The sequence below is a fragment of the Acipenser ruthenus genome, chromosome 2 (genome assembly GCF_902713425.1).
Source record: "Acipenser ruthenus chromosome 2, fAciRut3.2 maternal haplotype, whole genome shotgun sequence".
In the NCBI taxonomy this organism is placed as follows: domain Eukaryota; kingdom Metazoa; phylum Chordata; class Actinopteri; order Acipenseriformes; family Acipenseridae; genus Acipenser; species Acipenser ruthenus.
In genome coordinates this window covers 65525695-65546101 of record NC_081190.1, presented here as the reverse complement: position 1 = coordinate 65546101, position 20407 = coordinate 65525695, and the positions used below count along the sequence as shown (strand labels likewise).

The following is a 20407-nucleotide window of genomic DNA, read 5'->3' as shown; positions in this document are numbered from 1 at the left end:
AAAGCCTACATAAAGTGTTCAGATAAGTTATATAGTTCATACAGTATATAGAACGGTAAAAAACAGTATAGGCTTTGTAATAACCGCAGACAGATGGACACACTGACTTACATTTTTATATGGCAGCTCCACAATCGGGAGAATAGATATTTTTCCCTCCATAATGAATTATAAAGTGCAACACGAATCATTGAATATAAAAGCTTTTTTTTTTTTAAATGCAATTCTCAAGTCTGCAAAACATAAAAGTGCCTAATTTTGGTTTGAAACTGGAAAATTAATGGTTACCATGCAAAGGCATGATGGAAAATACTTTACAGTGACTGCATCTGTATTTGTCACCTTCTTCTTTACATTTTTGGTGCAAACTCGTTTTGGAGCAAAACCGTGCTCAGTTCTTCTCAGTGCTGTGAAAGAGCAGGCTGGAAATGTCTGCACCACGCTCCACTCCAGCAACTACGCCGCTCCGCTCCCCCCGCTCCATATATAATTGGCTCGCTCTGCTCCGCTCACTCTCTCTGTCCCCAACGCAGGGCCGGATTAACCAATATGCCAATAACACCATTCGCCATGTGCATAGGGCCCCCAAAATATGGGTTAACGTAGGGCCCCCATGTCCTTTAATCCGGCCCTGGTCTGGATGCAGGTTCAATTAAACAATTTGGGTTGGAACAAAGACCAGGAATGGAAGAGACAACTTTGACCTCGCCTGACCTAAAGGAATTATCTGTCACTTCTGTGTCTAACGGCAGATGCAGCATGTATAGAAGTGACATTGCATAGCATTTGCCTATAAAACTGTGCATAACAGCATTTGCTGGTGTTTTGTGGTATTTACTGCTATGACCAGTAGTTTAACAAGGATTGAATGACACAAGTACTGTACATCATTCCTTTCTTCAGTAGCTGTGTTTTGAAGGACTTGGGTAAAGGTTCTCTGACACACCCAGGAACAGAAATTAAACCACAGGAAATAAGGTATGAAACAATTTACAGATTTTAGTCCTTATTGCCTAACATTTACAAAAGACAAAAAAACAATACATTATATAACAAATAGCAGCATGTAAACTCTAAACTATTTCTATTACCATATACTAGCCTTTTAAACAAGTTAAACTGATTCCAGTTTTGAACATAGCTTTGCTATCTTTATGGTGTCACACACACGCACACCACCCTCAGGTTCAGCTCCTCGAGTAAAACTTACCAAATATACATACCAATTTCACCTACAATATTTAAACACCTACTTTTATTATTATTATTATTATTATTATTATTATTATTATTATTATTATTATTATTATTATTATTAATAACTAAAACCAAAAAGCTTAATAGTCTGTTAAGTACATTTTGTTTTTAACACCCTAGTAATAAAACTCCACATATTTCCTGTACAGTCATAGCAAACATAAACGTTGGGTGGAATTAAGGTTACAATTACATGGAATTCTGAGCCATTGCAGTTTTTTATGAGCTTGCCCAGACACACCTTAGCTCGTTATTTCCATACAATATGCTTGACTAAACTCATAGCAAAACCTGGAACCCCGTTCCATTTTAGTTGCTTTTAAAAAATACCAAACAACAACTTTTTATTTATTTATTTATTTATTTATTTATTTATTTATTTAATGCACAAAGTCTGTAGTAATCATATTTTTTTGTTATTTATTACTTGGCTGCTATAAGAACAGCAGCACCATTTTTCAGATTTAATCAAGAGGGTTTAAAATACTAAAATAATTTTTTGAAATACTAAAACAAACTAAAAAAAATCATTTTGACTATTTTTTTATGTAGAACACATTAAAAAAAAAAATACAGTGGGAGGAAGTCCATTCAATTCCAGAGGTCGCTGATTTGTGTCAGTCATCACTGCTTAACCGCGGAGTCAAGTCAGATTTGATGTCTTAATAAGTATTATCAAAGGCAGCATTGCTGTACTCATAACGGTCATGGTCCACATAAGTTTTGGCAAAGTTCTGCTTACTGGCCTCGGGTGTGGATTCAAAGCCATGGTTAGAGTAATGAGAGCTGTAGCCAGTGTTTAAGGCCTTACTCAATACTGGTGGCTTGGTTCTTGCGCCACTGATCTGGTATGATGGAATCCTATCACGATGCAGTCCTCTGACTGTGTCAAAGCCTTGGCCTCTCTCTAGGGTAGAGTCTTCCGCTGGCTTTTTACGTTTGACACAGCAGATGCACTTATTCCTGGAAACAAAACAAAACAAAAAAAAAATACAATTAGTTACTGACTGTTATACATACAGTATAAGAGTATTATCTTATATCAATTTCTATATCTTATTTAACTTAATGCAGTAGATTCTACAATCAAATTCATACCTTACAAGAAAAGTAACTGGTGCATTTATCAGTGTGTTTAAAATTGAAAAATAACACAGAGACACAAAAAAGTGCTTAATTTTCTTACCCTTTCATGAAGGTGACAGCCATGAGTAAGATGATAAATATAGAGGAGATAATGCAAACTATGGCAATCTTGAGCCACACTAAAATATAAACAATATAAAAAAAGTTCATTTCAGATAGGCAAATCACATTGAGAGTATAATGTATTATATTTGAGTGGGGAGTGACTGCTTACATTTGTCATCCTTGATTACTGGAATAAAGTCTGTGACTGCCAAAAAGAAAAGAAAAAAAGATTCAAAATCCAATTGTTTTATGCAACTATTAAACAGTTCATATCATATCCTGTAGGATTTGTTATAGTTCTTGAAAGTATTACAAATAAATCTTACTATTTGGGTTGAAGCAGTAGGCTAAAGCAAGCTGGCTGGGTTTGTTGACACATGGAGTAACTGTCAGCTTTCCACTGGAGAACTGAACCACGTCCTTGTCTTTGCTCCACGCAGGTCTGTAAGGAGAAAGACAATGCAGTATACTGAGGGATCGACCTTCAACTCTATATTAATCCCACTGATGTCACACAGATTCCCTCCCTCCTGATTAACATCATATAATACAAGTATGCTGGACTGTAATAGACCAGCTTCAAGGATGAGATCCTCCACTGTTTAAATCAGGGGTGTCAAATCACTGTCCTCGAGGACCATTCCACTCCAGGTTTAACAGGTAAAATTATATAGTAAACTACTTCAGGGTCTGGATCTAGCTTTAATTGGTTCAATTAACCCTTTAAGGTACAAAGGAAGTATGTGTCCCACGAATAAAATTATGCTAACTTTTTTTTTTTTTTTGCAATGAGGCGCATGAAACATGGTTTAAAATGTACTGACAGGTTGGATCTGGTCATCCAAATTGTCAGTTTCCTCCCTGTGTCACTTGAGTCACTCTCAAATGTATTTTAAGAAGAAACTGTTTCAACAGCCGCTCAAATCCCAGTGTACCTTAAGGGTTTAAACAATTTAGAACAGAGCTGGAACAAAGACCAGGAGTGGAAGGGCCAGCTTTGGCCAACCCTGATTTAGATCAAGACAAAAAATAAAACAAATAGTGGTATATTGTTTTTGTAGATTTTTTAAGTGTCAGTCTAGTTCCAAAGAAAAGGTTTGTCAGCACTGCAGAGTGCCATTGAGATAATAAGGCCCTTAGGGAGTTTCTCTGCCCCCCTACCCCCACCCCACCCCACCCTGCCCCGCCCGCAATGAAAAGCAGTTTTATTACTTACATGCCGTCAGGGATGGGTGTGGATGTACTACTCAGTTGTTTCTTTGATGCCAAGCTATCACCAAGGGATAAACACCGTTGCATAGCTTCACTGTATGTCATGGTACTGTTCCCAAATGGAGGATAGACCACGTATACATCTGTAAAATACACTGTGTGAAGAAACAGAGCCGAACTGATTTTTACCACTGTATTCCAAAACCTCTTCAGTATTGTCATATCCTTTGCTGTTATGTTTTAATTCTGAATAGGCGTTATACATGGAACTGGTTGTACAGTTAACTAGATCAGGAAGATGCACAGAAATCTTTTTGGGAAATGAAAGACTTGTAAAGGAACTGAGCAGAGACCAAGCAACATTGTATTATTGTACATCTTACCACGCCAATCTCAATCAGCTTTGCAATATTTGTTTTAGTGTTTTGTGGTATTTACTGTGTTGTACATAACAAAGAATTGTTTTTAAGAAAGTGTTTGTGACAGGAATGGCTGAGGGTCTGACGTCACGGCAGAAGCAGGGACAACAAAACCAAAAAGGTATTGTGCAGTGGCGCGGGCGCCGTTTTATTTAATGAATCCAAAAAAATAAATAAAATATTCAAACAGAAAACAGTCGCTCACAGAGCAAAATAAAAGAGTAAACAAAAACAAATCACGAACACAAAATCCAAAATAAATAAACCATACACCATACAGGTCAGGCTGGGCAGTCGCTGTCACTGTTCCTGTAGGCTATGCTTTAGTTTCGTTTTAAAATAAACCTTCTCTCGCTCTCCGTCTCTATCACCCACCCCGAACTAGAGAGCTGCAGGCTTTTATTAAGGTGAACCATCTCCCAATTAGCAACAAAATTAATCCCGTAATTAATTCGGGAGATGGTTCACCTTCTGCACGAGTTTATTAATTATTACTCCTGGCAGAGGACGAGCACCGATCTCGCCTCTGCCAGGACACGTTTTAAAAATAAACGAAACAATAACAAACATACGGCGCTCGCCGTCATGTATACAATAAAACATACGGCGCTCGCCGACATAAATACAATAAATCATAATAAACAAAAACAATACTTTGCACAGGGGCGGAGGATGAACCCTCGTTCTAAAAATAACACAAAACAATGTACAGGGCTGCTCGCCCTGTTACATATCCCCCTCCTTGTGCGAAGCACACATGGCCCCAACGGCCACCTCCCCCCTCAGTCTCAATGTCCTGGGAGAGGGGGAAGCAAGTTGCTTCTGGGGGGTGGCCATGGTGGAATCTCCAGCACCCCCCAATTCTTCGTGGCCGACAGCTCCCTCTTCCGGGGCTCCCTCCACACTCTGTCCTGCCGCGAAATTGCGGCTGGGGGAGCTGGTCTCCTGACCTTCCCCCTCCTCTTCATGGCCAGCAGTTCCCCTCCGTGGGGCTCTGGCCACACAAACTCCTGCCGCGAAAGTGCGGCTGGGGGAGCTGGTCTCCTGACCTCCCCCCCCTTCTTCATAGCCGGCAGTTCCCCTCCGTGGGGCTCCGACCACATTATCTCCGGCCGCGAAAGTGCGGCTGGGGGAGCTGGTCTCCTGACCTCTCCCCCTTTCTTCATGGCCGGCAGCTCCCCTCCGTGGGGCTCCGACCACAGTGTAGGGACCCCAGGTGAAGCAGGATCCCTGGCGACCCCAGGCGACGGCAGCGGACCCTCGGGAGGCGACGGCAGCGGACCCTCGGGAGGCGACGGCAGCGGACCCTCGGGAGGCGACGGCAGCGGACCCTCGGGAGGCGACGGCAGCGGCAGCGGACCCTCGGGAGGCGACAGCAGCGGACCCTCGGGAGGCGACGGCAGCGGACCCTCGGGAGGCGACGGCAGCGGACCCTCGGGAGGCGACGGCAGCGGACCCTCGGGAGGCGACGGCAGCGGACCCTCGGGAGGCGACGCAGGACCGGCAGCAACCCTAGGAGACGCAAGGGAGACACAGGCGACCCAAGGCGATGCTGACGGCGGGAGGGGAGCCCCTGGCCATGAAGGCGGCAGCAGGAGCTCCACTTCTCCCAATGGTGGTGGTGGAGATAGAGGTAGCTCCTGCTCCTCTCCTCCTGACGGTAAAGGTGGCAGGGGCTCCTCCTCTTCTGGCGGCCAAGGCTTCTCCCCTTCTGGCGGCCAAGGCGGCAGGGCTTCCTCCCCTTCAGGCGGCCAAGGCGGCAGGGCTTCCTCCCCTTCAGGCGGCCAAGGCGGCAGGGCTTCCTCCCCTTCAGGCGGCCAAGGCGGCAGGGCTTCCTCCCCTTCAGGCGGCCAAGGCGGCAGGGCTTCCTCCCCTTCAGGCTGCAGGGCTTCCTCCCCTTCAGGCTGCGAAGGCGGCAGGGCTTCCTCCCCTTCAGGCTGCGAAGGCGGCAGGGCTTCCTCCCCTTCAGGCTGCGAAGGCGGCAGGGCTTCCTCCCCTTCAGGCTGCGAAGGCGGCAGGGCTTCCTCCCCTTCAGGCTGCGAAGGCGGCAGGGCTTCCTCCCCTTCAGGCTGCGAAGGCGGCAGGGCTTCCTCCCCTTCAGGCTGCGAAGGCGGCAGGGCTTCCTCCCCTTCAGGCTGCGAAGGCGGCAGGGCTTCCTCCCCTTCAGGCTGCGAAGGCGGCAGGGCTTCCTCCCCTTCAGGCTGCGAAAGCGGCAGGGCTTCCTCCCCTTCAGGCTGCGAAGGCGGCAGGGCTTCCTCCCCTTCAGGCTGCGAAGGCGGCAGGGCTTCCTCCCCTTCAGGCTGCGAAGGCGGCAGGGCTTCCTCCCCTTCAGGCTGCGAAGGCGGCTCCTCCCCTTCTGGCAGCGAAGGCGGCTCCTCCCCTTCTGGCAGCGAAGGCGGCTCCTCCCCTTCTGGCAGCGAAGGCGGCTCCTCCCCTTCTGGCAGCGAAGGCGGCTCCTCCCCTTCTGGCAGCGAAGGCGGCTCCTCCCCTTCTGGCAGCGAAGGCGGCTCCTCCCCTTCTGGCAGCGAAGGCGGCTCCTCCCCTTCTGGCAGCAACAGGGAAACCAGCAGGCATGTTCCCTCTGCTGGCGGTGGTGGAAGCGGAACCAGCAGGCATGCTCCCTCTGCTGGTGGTGGTGGGAGCAACACACAGTCCTCCCATGGAGACGGAGGTGGCACCAGCAGGTATTCTCCCTCTGCTGGTGGTGGGAGTGACACGTCGTTCTCCCATGGCAGTGGAGGTGGAACCAGCAGGTATGCTCCCTCTGCTGGCGGAGGTGGGAGCGACACACAGTCCTCCCATGGAGACTGAGGTGGCACCAGCAGGTATGCTCCCTCTGCTGGCGGAGGTGGGTGCGACTCACAGTCCTCCCACGGCGGTGGAGGTTGAACCAGCAGGTATGCTCCCTCTGCTGGTGGAGGTGGGAGCGACTCACAGTCCTCCCATGGAGACGGAGGTGGCACCAGCAGGTATGCTCCCTCTGCTGGCGGAGGTGGGAGCGACTCACAGTCCTCCCATGGAGATGGAGGCGGCACCAGCAGGTATTCCCCCTCTGCTGGCCGGTACCTGGGCTGTGGACCTTCGGCCTTCCCCTTCTTGGGCCGTGGACGCACCGACTCCCCCCTCTCGGGCCGTGGACGCACCGACTCCCCCCTCTCGGGCCGTGGACGCACCGACTCCCCCCTCTCGGGCCGTGGACGCACCGACTCCTCCCTTTTAGGCGCAGGACGTTCGGGCTCCTCCCTTTTAGGCGCAGGACGTTCGGGCTCCTCCCTTTCAGGCGCAGGATGTTCGGGCTCCTCCCACTCAGGCGCAGGACGTTCGGGCTCCTCCCACTCCAGGTCCGTGTTCCCTCTCTGCCTCCTTCTCCTCACCTTCCGCTCTCTCCCCTCTCGCTCCTGGTAGACCCAGTCGACCATCTGGGTCATCCTCTCCAAGGCCTCTATGAGCCCTGGATATCCTCTGGTGATGGCTTTTTTCTGAACTTCTGGCTCCAGCCTAACGAAGTCCAAGAGGATATCCAGGTTGCTGTCCCCCAGCAGATGTCTCCCCTCTGTTTTTAACCACAGCGGGGCGCTGGGGTCCCTCAGCCAGCTCTCATACCTTTCCATCCTTCTCTGGAGAGGTGGCCTCTGTGGAGCACTTTCCCTCTGGTAGTGCCTCACTTCTGTGAAGTGCAGGCACCACGAAGCTTCCTCCAACCTCTTTCCTCCCATCTTCCTTCCTCCTCTTCACTCCACCCAATCAAAAAACGAGAAACAAAAAATGAAAAAGATGCAGTACCCTACTTCTGCCTGCGTCCTGGAGGCGCTGCGATCCCACGCAGGACACCACGTGTGACAGGAATGGCTGAGGGTCTGACGTCACGGCAGAAGCAGGGACAACAAAACCAAAAAGGTATTGTGCAGTGGCGCGGGCGCCGTTTTATTTAATGAATCCAAAAAAATAAATAAAATATTCAAACAGAAAACAGTCGCTCACAGAGCAAAATAAAAGGGTAAACAAAAACAAATCACGAACACAAAATCCAAAATAAATAAACCATACACCATACAGGTCAGGCTGGGCAGTCGCTGTCACTGTTCCTGTAGGCTATGCTTTAGTTTCGTTTTTAAATAAACCTTCTCTCGCTCTCCGTCTCTATCACCCACCCCGAACTAGAGAGCTGCAGGCTTTTATTAAGGTGAACCATCTCCCAATTAGCAACAAAATTAATCCCGTAATTAATTCGGGAGATGGTTCACCTTCTGCACGAGTTTATTAATTATTACTCCTGGCAGAGGACGAGCACCGATCTCGCCTCTGCCAGGACACGTTTTAAAAATAAACGAAACAATAACAAACATACGGCGCTCGCCGTCATGTATACAATAAAACATACGGCGCTCGCCGACATAAATACAATAAATCATAATAAACAAAAACAATACTTTGCACAGGGGCGGAGGATGAACCCTCGTTCTAAAAATAACACAAAACAATGTACAGGGCTGCTCGCCCTGTTACAGTGTTTTACAAACAATTTACATGTGTAGCAGTACAGTAAAGCACACAAACTAAATTAACAAGCTTATAAATCAAATAACCAGGCATTTCCACTAGAACACACTAGCTCTCGAACTCAAGAGACCCGAGATGGTTACCATTGGTTTTGTAGCAGTAGGCACTGGGTGCAGTGTAGTATCCACAGGGCCCTTTTTTAATGATGCCTATATTACTGTTGCCACAAGTCTTGATCGCTGTGGTACGGGCAAGAAGAATTCACTGCTCTTCCACCCATCCATACCTGCCATCGAAAAGTTACATCATGAAAATGAAGGGTGAGCCAAAGCATTTACTTCCATAAAAAAAGTCAAACTGAATGTGGTTCAGAAATAGATTGTAGTATAAAATCTCTGATGCTTTAAAAATTAGGTTTACATGATATGAGAATATTACAAGTACAGAGCAATGTATTCAAATTGTAATGTGGAAGGATCCTTCAAAACACATGTTGTTTTTTTTGTTTTTTTATTGATATTCGATTGCAATGTAAACGGAATTCAATGTATTGGTATGTGGGTTGTGCAGATTATGGGTTATTTTCAATTGACTCAACCAAGATAATGTATTTGATAATGGTAACACCGTGTAACAATTTTTTTTTTTTTTTTTGGTTCCTGGGTATTAAGTGTTATTTCCTAATTGCTTATGCCTCAAAAGTATAGAAAATGGCTATTATTCCCCACAAACTTTGCTTTTGTGACCAGGACAATGATATTTTGAAATTTACCTATTTTCCAGAACATTTCAGATAGATTCAGTGCTGAGTAAACTTGGAGTAACTTCTAGAACTTTCTAGAACTTTCCAGTAATATAAATAGTAGTTTAAATACAGGGGCCTTAAGCCCACCAGTTCAGTTTAGTTCCAGCTGCCTAAGTGGATACATATCTGCATTTTTCTGAGATGGCATCAAGGTCATAAGAGACTTCAAAATGGTGGCATTCCTGATGGGTCTCCAAGGCGGTTTTACCAAGTTTCCCTGCTATCTTTGCCTTTGGGACAGTAAGGACTCCAAGGCGCACTACCACAGGCGGGACTGGCCACAGCGGACCGAGTTCTCTGTGGGGAGGAACAACGTCAAGTGGGAGCCACTGGTGGACCCCCGGAAGGTGCTGATGCCACCACTGCACATCAAATTGGGCCTTATGAAACAATTTGTCAGAGCTCTAGATAAGGAGTCGGCTGCCTTCAAGTACCTTCAAGACTTCTTCCCTAAGCTGTCTGAGGCAAAGGTCAAAGCCGGTGTCTTCGTCGGACCACAGATAAAGAAGATCCTGGAGTGCAATGAATTCCCCAAGAAGCTCACTAGTAAGGAGAAAGCGGCTTGGAACAGCTTTGTCGCAGTGGTTCGGGGCTTCCTGGGAAATCACAAGGCCAAAAACTATGTGGAGCTGGTTGAGACTCTGGTGAAGAACTACGGCACAATGGGCTGTAGGATGTCCCTCAAAGTCCATATCCTTGATGCTCATCTTGATAAATTCAAGGAGAACATGGGAGCGTACTCGGAGGAGCAAGGCGAGCGCTTCCACCAGGATATACTGGACTTTGAACGCCACTACCAAGGACAGTATAACGAGAACATGATGGGAGACTACATTTGGGGGCTGATTCGTGAAAGTGATTTACAGTATTATCGTAAATCTTGAAAAACTACTCACTTCTAAATCTTTTGTAGTCATTTTTGTATTACTTTAGTATAAATACATGTTAATTTGGATTCATATGTTGTTGTTTTTTTGACTTTATGTGAACGAAGAGACACAAATTCGCCCGTTTTCTCATTGAAAATAGGTAAATTTCAAAATATCACTGTCCTGGTCACAAAAGCAAAGTTTGTGGGGAATAATAGCCATTTTCTATGCTTTTGAGGCAGAAGTAATTAGGAAATAACACTTACTACCCAGGAACAAAAATTGTGTTACATAGTGTAATCAAGGTGAAACAGACCCCAATGTAAGAGGTTGAATCATTTGTAAGTACTTCAATTATTTCCATTTTAATATCCTACTATGACCTCTATCACTCTCTATAGTTTTTTTTCTGCTTAGATTACTATTTTTCAGGATTACTATCACAGCTTTTTTCAAGCATTGTCTAAAAGCTGAATTTCTGAAGTGAGAACTCTGACCCACTAGGGTGGTGTGCATCTCTAATTTCCAGTTCCTTGTGAAAGATGTTTTTCCATTGACTTTACAGATCAGTTGCAGAGGTGTGGCTGAAATGACTTACACACACCCCCAGTGGCCATTTAGAAAACTTGCCGCATTTCAGAAGTTCAGCTTTTCGAAGTAGAATATTTAATAAGCAGTGCAAACATAAACAGCAGAGAATGACACAAAATGACAAATTAAAAAGTAAGAAATTAAATTAAACATTCTGAAAATTTATATGGTACTGAATGTGTTCAATTCTAACCACACTCTCAGTGCATACGTTACCTGCAGGTCTGGAAGCTGATGTTCCGAGCACTGGTCACCTGCTCTAAGGTTGCTAAAGCTGCATTCTGCGACAGACAGTACTCTCTGGATTGAGTGTAATTAAATGTAGTGATACTGGACTCAAAAACCCCTGAAATAACTGGTGAAAAAAAAGGAAAGATGTCTTAATGGAAATAAAGAACAAGCCAACATGTACAGTACTAAATAATCCTGGAGCAATGTGGATTAAAGGGAGGTGGAGAAGCTCTGTATTGCTTTACACTTGGGTTTTCGAAACCAACCCTTGACGAGACTAAAATATATTGCCATGCCTCTCTGGCTTTAAATTTGCAGTTCAGTGGCATCTGTGCTTGAAATTGTTTAAGCTATAATGAAACTGTGATCATGTGTTTTTATTTTTCTAATATATTTATTTAGATGTCTCTTTGTATTCGCGATGCTTTCACTATTGAGCTGTACCTGTGCTGGCCCTGCAGGCCCAAAAGTGAATAAACTAAACTGAACAGCAGATAACCCTTTAAATCCTGCGTCTCTTGTGTAAATGTTTGATACCAGTTAATCAAAATAGATTGCTACAGTAGTGTGAAAATGTATTAGAACACCCCATTGCTTCTGTTGTTTTGATTTGTTGTGCATATGAAATCCAAACCACTGTAACTGATAATCTTGGAAAATTGTCAAATAAGCAAATTAGCAATTGTCTGATTTAATTGATGATAGGCCATGTGTGGAATTCATTAAAAAATAATAAGATAAAAAGGAACACACATACACAAATGGTAAAATGCATGTTACTTTTTTAAAGTTGTTCAAGATGCCTATTAAAGCACAAAGTGATCTAGCATTTTCACAAGAGTGCCTATTGTTTCTACATCACTAATTACTAAGTCTCACACAAAGAGGTTTTCATGCAGGTAGGTATTTAAGGATATAAATGACAAATCGAGGTGTTCTAATAAATTGGCTGTGACAAAGACGGCCGGAGTGGGTGGCGTCAGACCAGAAACAGGAACACAAACGACAGAGATGTGGAGTTTGGTTAAGCCGAGCGCGTGATTGCGCTCAGCATTTAATAAACAGAAAATAAAAGGTTTTAAACACAAAAACACGGGACACGGCACTATATGCCAAAATAAAGAGACAAACAAAACAGACTAAACAGTGAACAGACAAACGGACAAACACGGTGAGTGAAAACACTAATTACTTTGCTTTGCTTTGCTTTGCTTTCTTTTCTCCTCTCTCTCCCGTTCTCCACTCACCGAACACCAACCACAAGTGACTAAAACGTGCATCTATATATACTGTTGTGCTGGGATTCAATTACTAATTAATTACTCACTTGAATCCCAGCACGTGAATTCATTACGTGCAACCCCGTGCCACACATTATACACATTTTATATGCACGTGAAGTGATGTGCCATCCTCGTGCCTAAATATAATTATACACTTTAAACACACGTGAAACACAGACCTGTTTATATCCCGTGTACCAATCTATACACCAACATTAACATACGCACGCATACATACACAAAACACACAAATGCACACAGGGGCGGGGCACATTGCCACATTGGCACATTATTGTATAATAGGTTTTAAAAAAAGACAGATATTCTGTCCCTTGAAGGTATAAATACAATCTCACTATATAGTAGACAGACAGACAGAGACAGATAGACGATCTTACCAATGTCATATAGTGAACAGGTAGCAGCGTGCAGAAGGATAGCTAAACAGAACAAAATCCTCATTGTGATACCTATGATATTTGCTATGGAGTGAAGACTTCCAATCGTGTTTGCTCTTCTGTAGTTGCTTAGAAGCCAGTGAATCTATATACTCAAAAAATAAGAACCTGCCGAGGGCACTGGGTTGTCTTTCTAGGTCAGCCAACGCAAGAGACTGTGAAAAAAATGACACACCTTTCCACTTTATAACAACGTACTGATGTAGTACATACCAAAGTCCAAGGTGCAGATGCATTTTCTATATTTATCGTATGATTTATTCGTATTGGACACTAAGCTGATGTATCAGACACTAAGCTGTATTTTTAACACTTTTCTATTGCACATGTTCAAGATCCATTATAGCTCAGGAAGACTGACTAAAGGGCAATGACTGAAAGCATACTTTCTGAAAGCATTAGAAGAATTAAGTATAAAACAAACACAGAACTGCTTAGAACCACAATCTAACTCCTCTAAACAAGCTGCTTCTTGCCAGTGTTGTACCATTATGGTGTTTTTATTCCTTTTCGAGAATCTCAAACAAAGAATTTTAGGAAAAATGTATTTTTGTAGATTATCAAAAAAAGTTACAAGAAATAGATTTTTTTTTTTTTTTTGCAAAACTCCAAAAATGCTAATTCAAACCCTTTGATGCTATGATAGTATTGTCTACAAGGTGCTAGAAATTTCAATATGATAATGAAGAACCTAATTCTAGAAAAGTCTAGAAAATGCTGGATTGTAGGTGAACATTCTTAGAAAGTAGAAAAGGGTTAGGCATATGATGATTGCTGTCATTACCAGTAAGTCAATATGGGACAAAGTAAAGATCTATCTGAAGAAAATGAGTTATTGTCATAAAGCTGGAGAAGGATAGTTCCAAGCATTTCAGTATCACAATTTCAAATATTGTTTCTATTATCAAGAAGTACAAGACTCATGGTACTGTCACAATGCTCCCTCGGTCTGGAAGAAAGAAGGTTCTTTCACCAAGAACAAGAAGAAGAATTGTGAGGAAGGTTAATAACAATCCGAGATTGACTGCCAAAGATATTCAAAGTGAATTGGCTGCAGGTGGGACTGGGATTTCCATTTCAACCATAGGTCAAGTATTGCATGGTGAATGTCTCAGTAGTCGCAGGCCAAAGAAAAAGCCACTCTTAGGAAAACGTCACAAGGACAATCACTTAAAGTTTGCAAAACGGCATTTAAATGATGGATATGAGTTCTGGTCAAATGTTTTGTGGAGTGATGAAACAAAAATCGAGCTATTTGGTCATGCTGATAGTCGTTACGTTTGGAGAAAGTCCAAAGCACACATCAAAATCTACTTTAGAATTGTTAAAGAAGAATAAAATCAAGGTTCTGGAATGGTCTAGTCAAAGTCCCAATCTAAATCCGATTGTGAATCTTTGTTATGAGTTGAAGGCTGTGCACAAGAGAAGTCCTCGAAATTTGAATGAACTGGAACAATGCTTTGTTGAAGAATGGTCAAAAATCACTAATGAATAATGCCAAAAGCTCATTGACAAATATCCTAATTGTTTAAAATAGGTTATTATTGCTAAAGGTACCTCAACTAGCTATTAATTTCATTTCCCTTGTCAGGGTATGAATACTTTTGAATTAGCATTCTTTGAATTTTGCAAAAAATAATTGCTAAAATAAATAATTGTAGAAATCTTGTAACTTGTTCCTCATCCACAAAAGCAAAAACTTTTGCTACAAAAGATTTTTCCTGCAATTATTTGTTTTTGAGAAATTTCTAGAAATGATAAATTCCCATTGGGGTATGTAAACTTTTGCCTACAACTATATATATACACTGTATATATAGTAACAAAGCCTGACGGCTCAAATTCATTGCACCCTTTTAAAAGCAGACCAAGACACAGAACAGTACTTTTTAGGCACTTTCATGCACTTTTATTAATTACAGAAAATAAACTAGCAAAACACAAAATACGTGGAGTACTAAACTGTACTTTGCAAGCTTTTAACTAACACCAGACAGCTAAGCTGTTTACCAGTCAAACCCCAGTTGTTTCACACACAAATAGGTTCACCCTATGTTCACGCAGAACCTGTTCTTGTTTACACAGGTCTGCTCTGCACATGGCCTTTCTCCATCCGCCTACTCTATAGGGTTTCCCCTGCCTTAATCAGCCTCAGGTGCTTCACTTTAAAATGGTAACCCTGTGGAATTCTGGGAAATGTAGTCCTGCAGCACATATTTTCTCCTCCCCCCTCAAGCCAAGCCAAGCCAAGTGTAAGGTTGTCCTGGAAGAAAACTTGCTTCCTTCTGCTCTGACAATATTCCCCAACTCTGAGGATTGGTTTTTCCAGCAGGACAATGCTCCATGCCACACAGCCAGGTCAATCAAGGTGTGATGGAGGACCACCAGATCACCAGGGCAGCAGTGTGGAAGAGTGGTTAGGGCTCTGGACTCTTGACCGGAGGGTTGTGGGTTCAATCCCCAGTGGGGGACACTGCTGTTGTACCCTTGAGCAAGGTACTTTACCTAGATTGCTCCAGTAAAAACCCAACTGTATAAATGGGTAATTGTATGTAAAAATAATGTGATATCTGTATAATGTGAAATAACGTATAATGTGATATCTTGTAACAGTTGTAAGTCGTCCTGGATAAGGGCGTCTGCTAAGAAATAAATAATAATAATAATAAATCAAGACCCTGTCATGGCCAGCCCAATCTCCAGACCTGAACCCCATTGAAAACCTCTGGAATGTGATCAAGAGGAAGATGGATGGTCACAAGCCATCAAACAAAGCCGAGCTGCTTGAATTTTTGCGCCAGGAGTGGCATAAAGTCACCCAACATCAATGTGAAAGACTTGTGGAGAGCATGCCAAGACGCATGAAAGCTGTGCTTGAAAAATCAGGGTTATTCCACCAAATATTGATTTCTGAACTCTTCCTAAGTTAAAACATTAGTATTGTGTTGTTTAAAAATGAGTATGAGCTTATTTTCTTTGCATTATTCGAAGTCTGACAACACTGCATCTTTTTTGTTATTTTGACCAGTTGTCATTTTCTGCAAATAAATGCTCTAAATGACAATATTTTTATTTGGAATATGGGAGAAATGTTGTCAGTAGTTTATAGAATAAAACAAAAATGTTCATTTTACCCAAACACATACCTATAAATAGTAAAACCAGAGAAACTGATTATTTTGCAGTGGTCTCTTAATTTTTTCCAGAGCTGTATATATATATATATATATATATATATATATATATATATATATATATATATATATATATAATAAAAGAAAAAAGAGAAAAGGATATTTCAGGTACTTAAAAAGGTAGATTAATTGATTACAAATCAATTATCAGGACGTTTCGGACTACAAGTCCTTCATCGGCCGAATACAAAAAAACAGTGGGTGCGTTAAGTAAGTGAGCGGCTCAGTAAAAAAATCAACTTAACGACTCGCTCAGTTCCACTCCCGCTGAGCCGCTCAGAGCGCTCCTGAGCATTTTTCATCAGTGATCAGAGTGAGCGGACGGAATGGACACCTGCAGGAAACAAGTGGAGATGACAGGCAGGATTGACAAATTCGTTTGTCAAGAACGATGAACTGGTTTCGACTTATGAAGTTATGTATTAAATTGGCTAAATAAGATGGTAAAAATTGTTGTTTTCAAATTTGTATCATTTAATTTCATTTTTTTTTTAAATGTAGAGCTGTTTTATAGTTATTAGTGTATTATTATTAGACTTGTAGTATTAATATTATTCATAATTCTCATTATTAACGTCGGTATTGTCGGTATAAAACACAGCCAGATATGAGGTTCAGTCCAAACAGAGCTCCGAACTCAGCGAGGTACAGCAGGGGACAGTAACCACACGGGGTCATTTCATCTACCATCACCTAATTAATAATTATTATTCACCATTTTTAAAAGTCGCTCAGCGCTCTCGTGGAGCAGAGCGTTAAATCATTTAAATCTGCTCAGTGTGCTTTCTGAGCGTTCTCACTCTGAGCGGCTCACTTACTTAACACGCAGACTGCTTTAAGAAGTTGATAAAAAAACAAACAAGTAGTCTTTTAAAAAAAAATCCAGAATGTTGATGATGATGATGATGATGATGACCTCAGAATAGAATGTTCATTCCAAATGGCTCCAAAGTACCTAGTTTGAAAATAAGTTCACATTCCTTTTGTTTCCTGACAGCATTAGTTCCATAGCATTGAACCATCCCACAAATTGTGATGTCTTCTATAGTGTGGTCATTTCTGTTAAAATGTCTGGCGACGGGAAAGGTAGAGGTGTTAATTCGTATACTTCTCAGATGTTCCACGAAGCGATCAGCCAAGCGTCGTTTTGTTTTACCAATATATAGCTTGTTACATTTGATGCAGCCAATGCAATATACTATTCCTTTACTAATGCAAGTAAAAGTATCATGGATAGTAAATTAGGATTTTGCTCCCTTAACTAGGCACTTTGGAGCCATTTGGAATGAACATTCTATTCTGAGGTCATCATCATCATCATCATCGTCATCATTGCCTAGAGAAGGCCGTCCACCAAAACTCAGTGACCAGGTAAGGAGGGCATTAGTCAGAGAAGCAACCAAGAGGCCAATGGTAACTCTGAAGGAGCTGGAGAGATCCACAGCTGAGATGGGAGAAACCGTCCATGGGACAACTATAACCCGGACGCTCCACAAAGCTGGGCTTTATGGAAGAGTGGCAAGAAGAAAGCCATTAACAAAACCCATATCAAATCCTGTTTGGATTTTGCCAAAAGGCATGTGGGAGACACAGCAAACATGTGGAAAAAGGTTCTCTGGTCTGATGAGACCAAAATTTAACTTTTTAGCCTTAGCGCAAAACGCTATCTGTGGCGCAAAGCCACACTGCTCATCACCCTGAGAACACCATCCCCACGGTGAAGCATGGTGGTGGCAGCATCATGTTATGGGGATGCTTTTCATTGGCAGGGACTGGGAAACTGGTCAGGATTGAGGGCAAGATGGATGGAGCCAAATACAGGGAAATTCTAGAGGAAAACCTGTTTCAGTCTGCAAGAGACCTGGGACTGGGGCGGAGGTTCACCTTCCAGCAGCACAATGACCTTAAACACACAGCAAAAGCTACACTGGAGTGGTTTAAAAACAAGAACCTGAATGTCTTAGAATGGCCCAGTCAAAGCCCAGACATCAATCCGATTGAGAATCTGTGGCAAGACTTGAAAATTGCTGTTCACCAACGGTCCCCATCCAACTTGACAGAGCTTGAGCAATTTTGCCAAGAAGAATGGGCAAAAATTGCAGGACCCAGATGTGCAAAGCTGATAGAGACTTACCCAAAAAGACTCACAGCTGTAATTGCTGTCAAAGGTGCTTCTACCAAGTATTGACTCAGGGGGGTGAATACTTATGCAACCAACAAATGTCTTTTTTTTGTTTAATTAACCTTTGTGTCACAATAAAAAATATTTTGCACCTTCAAAGTGTTAAGTATGTTGTGTAAATCAAATGGTAAAAATCCCAATTAAATCCATTTTAATTCCAGGTTGTAACACTACAAAATGTGGAAAAGTCCAAGGGGGGTGAATACTTATGCAAGGCACTGTATATATACACACACAGGTGCCAAAGCAGTCAATTGGATGATTTTCACTTTTATATTACTCTACATGTGTGAAAAGATACACCGTTGTCAGTTCTTGACTTTTACTAAATATACAGCTTTTGAAAGGCACGATCGCAAAAAAAATAAAGTTATACCTCTCCCAAGAACTTCCAGACATATACACACACACACACACACAAACAACAATAGCATTTCGCTCATACAGTATTAGTAGTATTTAGGCTTCTTAGTTGTTTTTTTTCTTCCCGTCTGGACAGTGGCTGAGAATGCGCTGTATAGTATTGATTAGATCAGTTTGCGCAGCCCTTAAATGAATGAAAATGTGAATGCAACAAAGTGGAGTTGGCATTCAGACCAGGTGGCAGCAACACAGCTCTCAGGAAGCTTACAGGCAAGCCCGCGGGCGCCAGGCCAGACTACAGGGGTCGCTGGTGCGGGGTGAGCCGAGGACACCCTGGCTGACCTAACCCTCCCTCCCGTCCTCGGTCGGCAAAGGAAAAGCCTGGACTCGAACTCGCAACGTCCAGACTATAGGCCACATCCTGCACTCCACATGGAGCACCTTTACTGGATGTGCCACTCGGGAGCCTCCTGAACTTATAACATTTTGACTTCATTTGGCCAGTTCCAACCCTTGTCCGTTTTTCAGGAAACACAACAGGTTCGCTGAATAGAGGTAAAGTGACCAGAGATAGTAACAGAGTGGCAGAGGCAGAGTCCAAAATGTTTTATTACAATAATCACACAGTTACATAAAAATCAGTTCAAATAAACAATACAATCTATCACAGTTTTAATAAGAGAAAGTCAGTTCACGGGTAGGAGCCCAGGCTATAAGAATAGTTTGTTAGTTTGTAGTTTGAGTTGGTAGAGAGACCTCTACAGAAAATATAAAAGAGGTTGTCTTGCTATATGAGGAGAGGTGTGGCCTCCAAGACTGTACCCAGCACCCCTTGAGGATAGGTAGCGGATGCAAACCTGAATCCCTGGAGGGTGGAATAGGTAGTGGGTGCAAACCTGAAAATTGAACGGACAGAAAAGTAGTTACCCTGTTTATTGGAGAGCTGCTTGCGATGGGAGCAGAGAGCTCCCTCAGGGAATCTGGAAATAGGTAGAAAGTAGAAAGGTTAGTTGGGACATTGAGCGCTAAGCACACAGCAGGCTAAAACCTGAGCAAATAGTATGAAGAAAGAATGAGCCTCTGATTTTAGTTAAGTAATAGCGCATGAGCTGCGAGAGGATAGGTGTGGCCGGGGGTGACATAGTGACATAGCCTGACCCAAGGTTGGGCAGTGAGATCACTTGCCCCCCAGCGGGGACTGATGACAGAGGCACATGGTACAAAAGGAGGAGGAGGGAAAAGCAAAACATTTGAAAAGGGAGATAGATGTGACTAAGCTTTAAATAGGATTTCGATGATGATTGACATAGAGATTAATGATGATTGACAGGCTGAAATTAGAAAAGCCCTAGCTCTCGCCCCCGAACTCTACCTAAAGGTTTAACATTTAAATAAAGGCAGCTAAAAAATACACTGTATTCAACAGGAAGGGTCCTTAGACAAGGGCCTAGCAACAATTGCATTTCTCATTGACCGATGGTGGATAGATAGAAACAGATCTCCCCAGCAAGGATTCTTCAACAAAACCAAATAGTTAATAAACACACACAGGAGAGCAACTGTATTTGAAAAGTCAGCAGTAGTATACAGGGGTCCCCAAGGATTAAGGATTAATTTAATGATTAATTTAATAGACTGGCAGACTGACACACATTATATAAACCCAGTTATATTTGTATTTATTATTTATTTCTTAGCAGACACCCTTATCCAGGACGACTTATAATTGTTAAAAGATATCACATTATTTGTACATACAAATCGAGAGAGAGAGAGAGAGAGAGAGAGAGAGAGAGAGAGAGAGAGAGAGAGAGAGAGAGAGAGAGAGAGAGAGAGATTCTGGTATAGTAAG

The 20407-nt window shown here is 42.9% G+C and overlaps 1 protein-coding gene across 1 annotated transcript; it reads right to left on the bottom strand.

Moving 5' to 3' along the window:
- Nucleotides 1-1334: 1334 nt before the first annotated feature.
- Nucleotides 1335-8837, bottom strand: LOC117973905 (uncharacterized). The gene is made up of 6 exons (XM_058999278.1): nt 8723-8837; nt 3665-3815; nt 2775-2890; nt 2618-2653; nt 2444-2522; nt 1335-2220 (listed from the first exon to the last, which is right to left on the bottom strand). The coding sequence occupies exons 2-6, from the start codon at nt 3763-3765 to the stop codon at nt 1920-1922; spliced, it is 633 nt and encodes a 210-aa protein (XP_058855261.1). The 5' UTR covers nt 3766-3815; nt 8723-8837; the 3' UTR covers nt 1335-1919.
- Between the last annotated feature and the right edge of the window lie 11570 nt (nt 8838-20407).

What these genes read in the sequence shown, in the direction of transcription:
- LOC117973905 (XM_058999278.1), bottom strand. Translation starts at nt 3,765, where the DNA reads ATGACATACAGTGAAGCTATGCAACGGTGTTTATCCCTTGGTGATAGC. An exon ending in ACACCCATCCCTGACGGCAT is followed by an intron (nt 2,891 to 3,664) that starts GTAAGTAATAAA and finishes TTCTCCTTACAG; the next exon opens with ACCTGCGTGGAGCAAAGACA. An exon ending in AGTAATCAAGGATGACAAAT is followed by an intron (nt 2,523 to 2,617) that starts GTAAGCAGTCAC and finishes TTTATATTTTAG; the next exon opens with TGTGGCTCAAGATTGCCATA.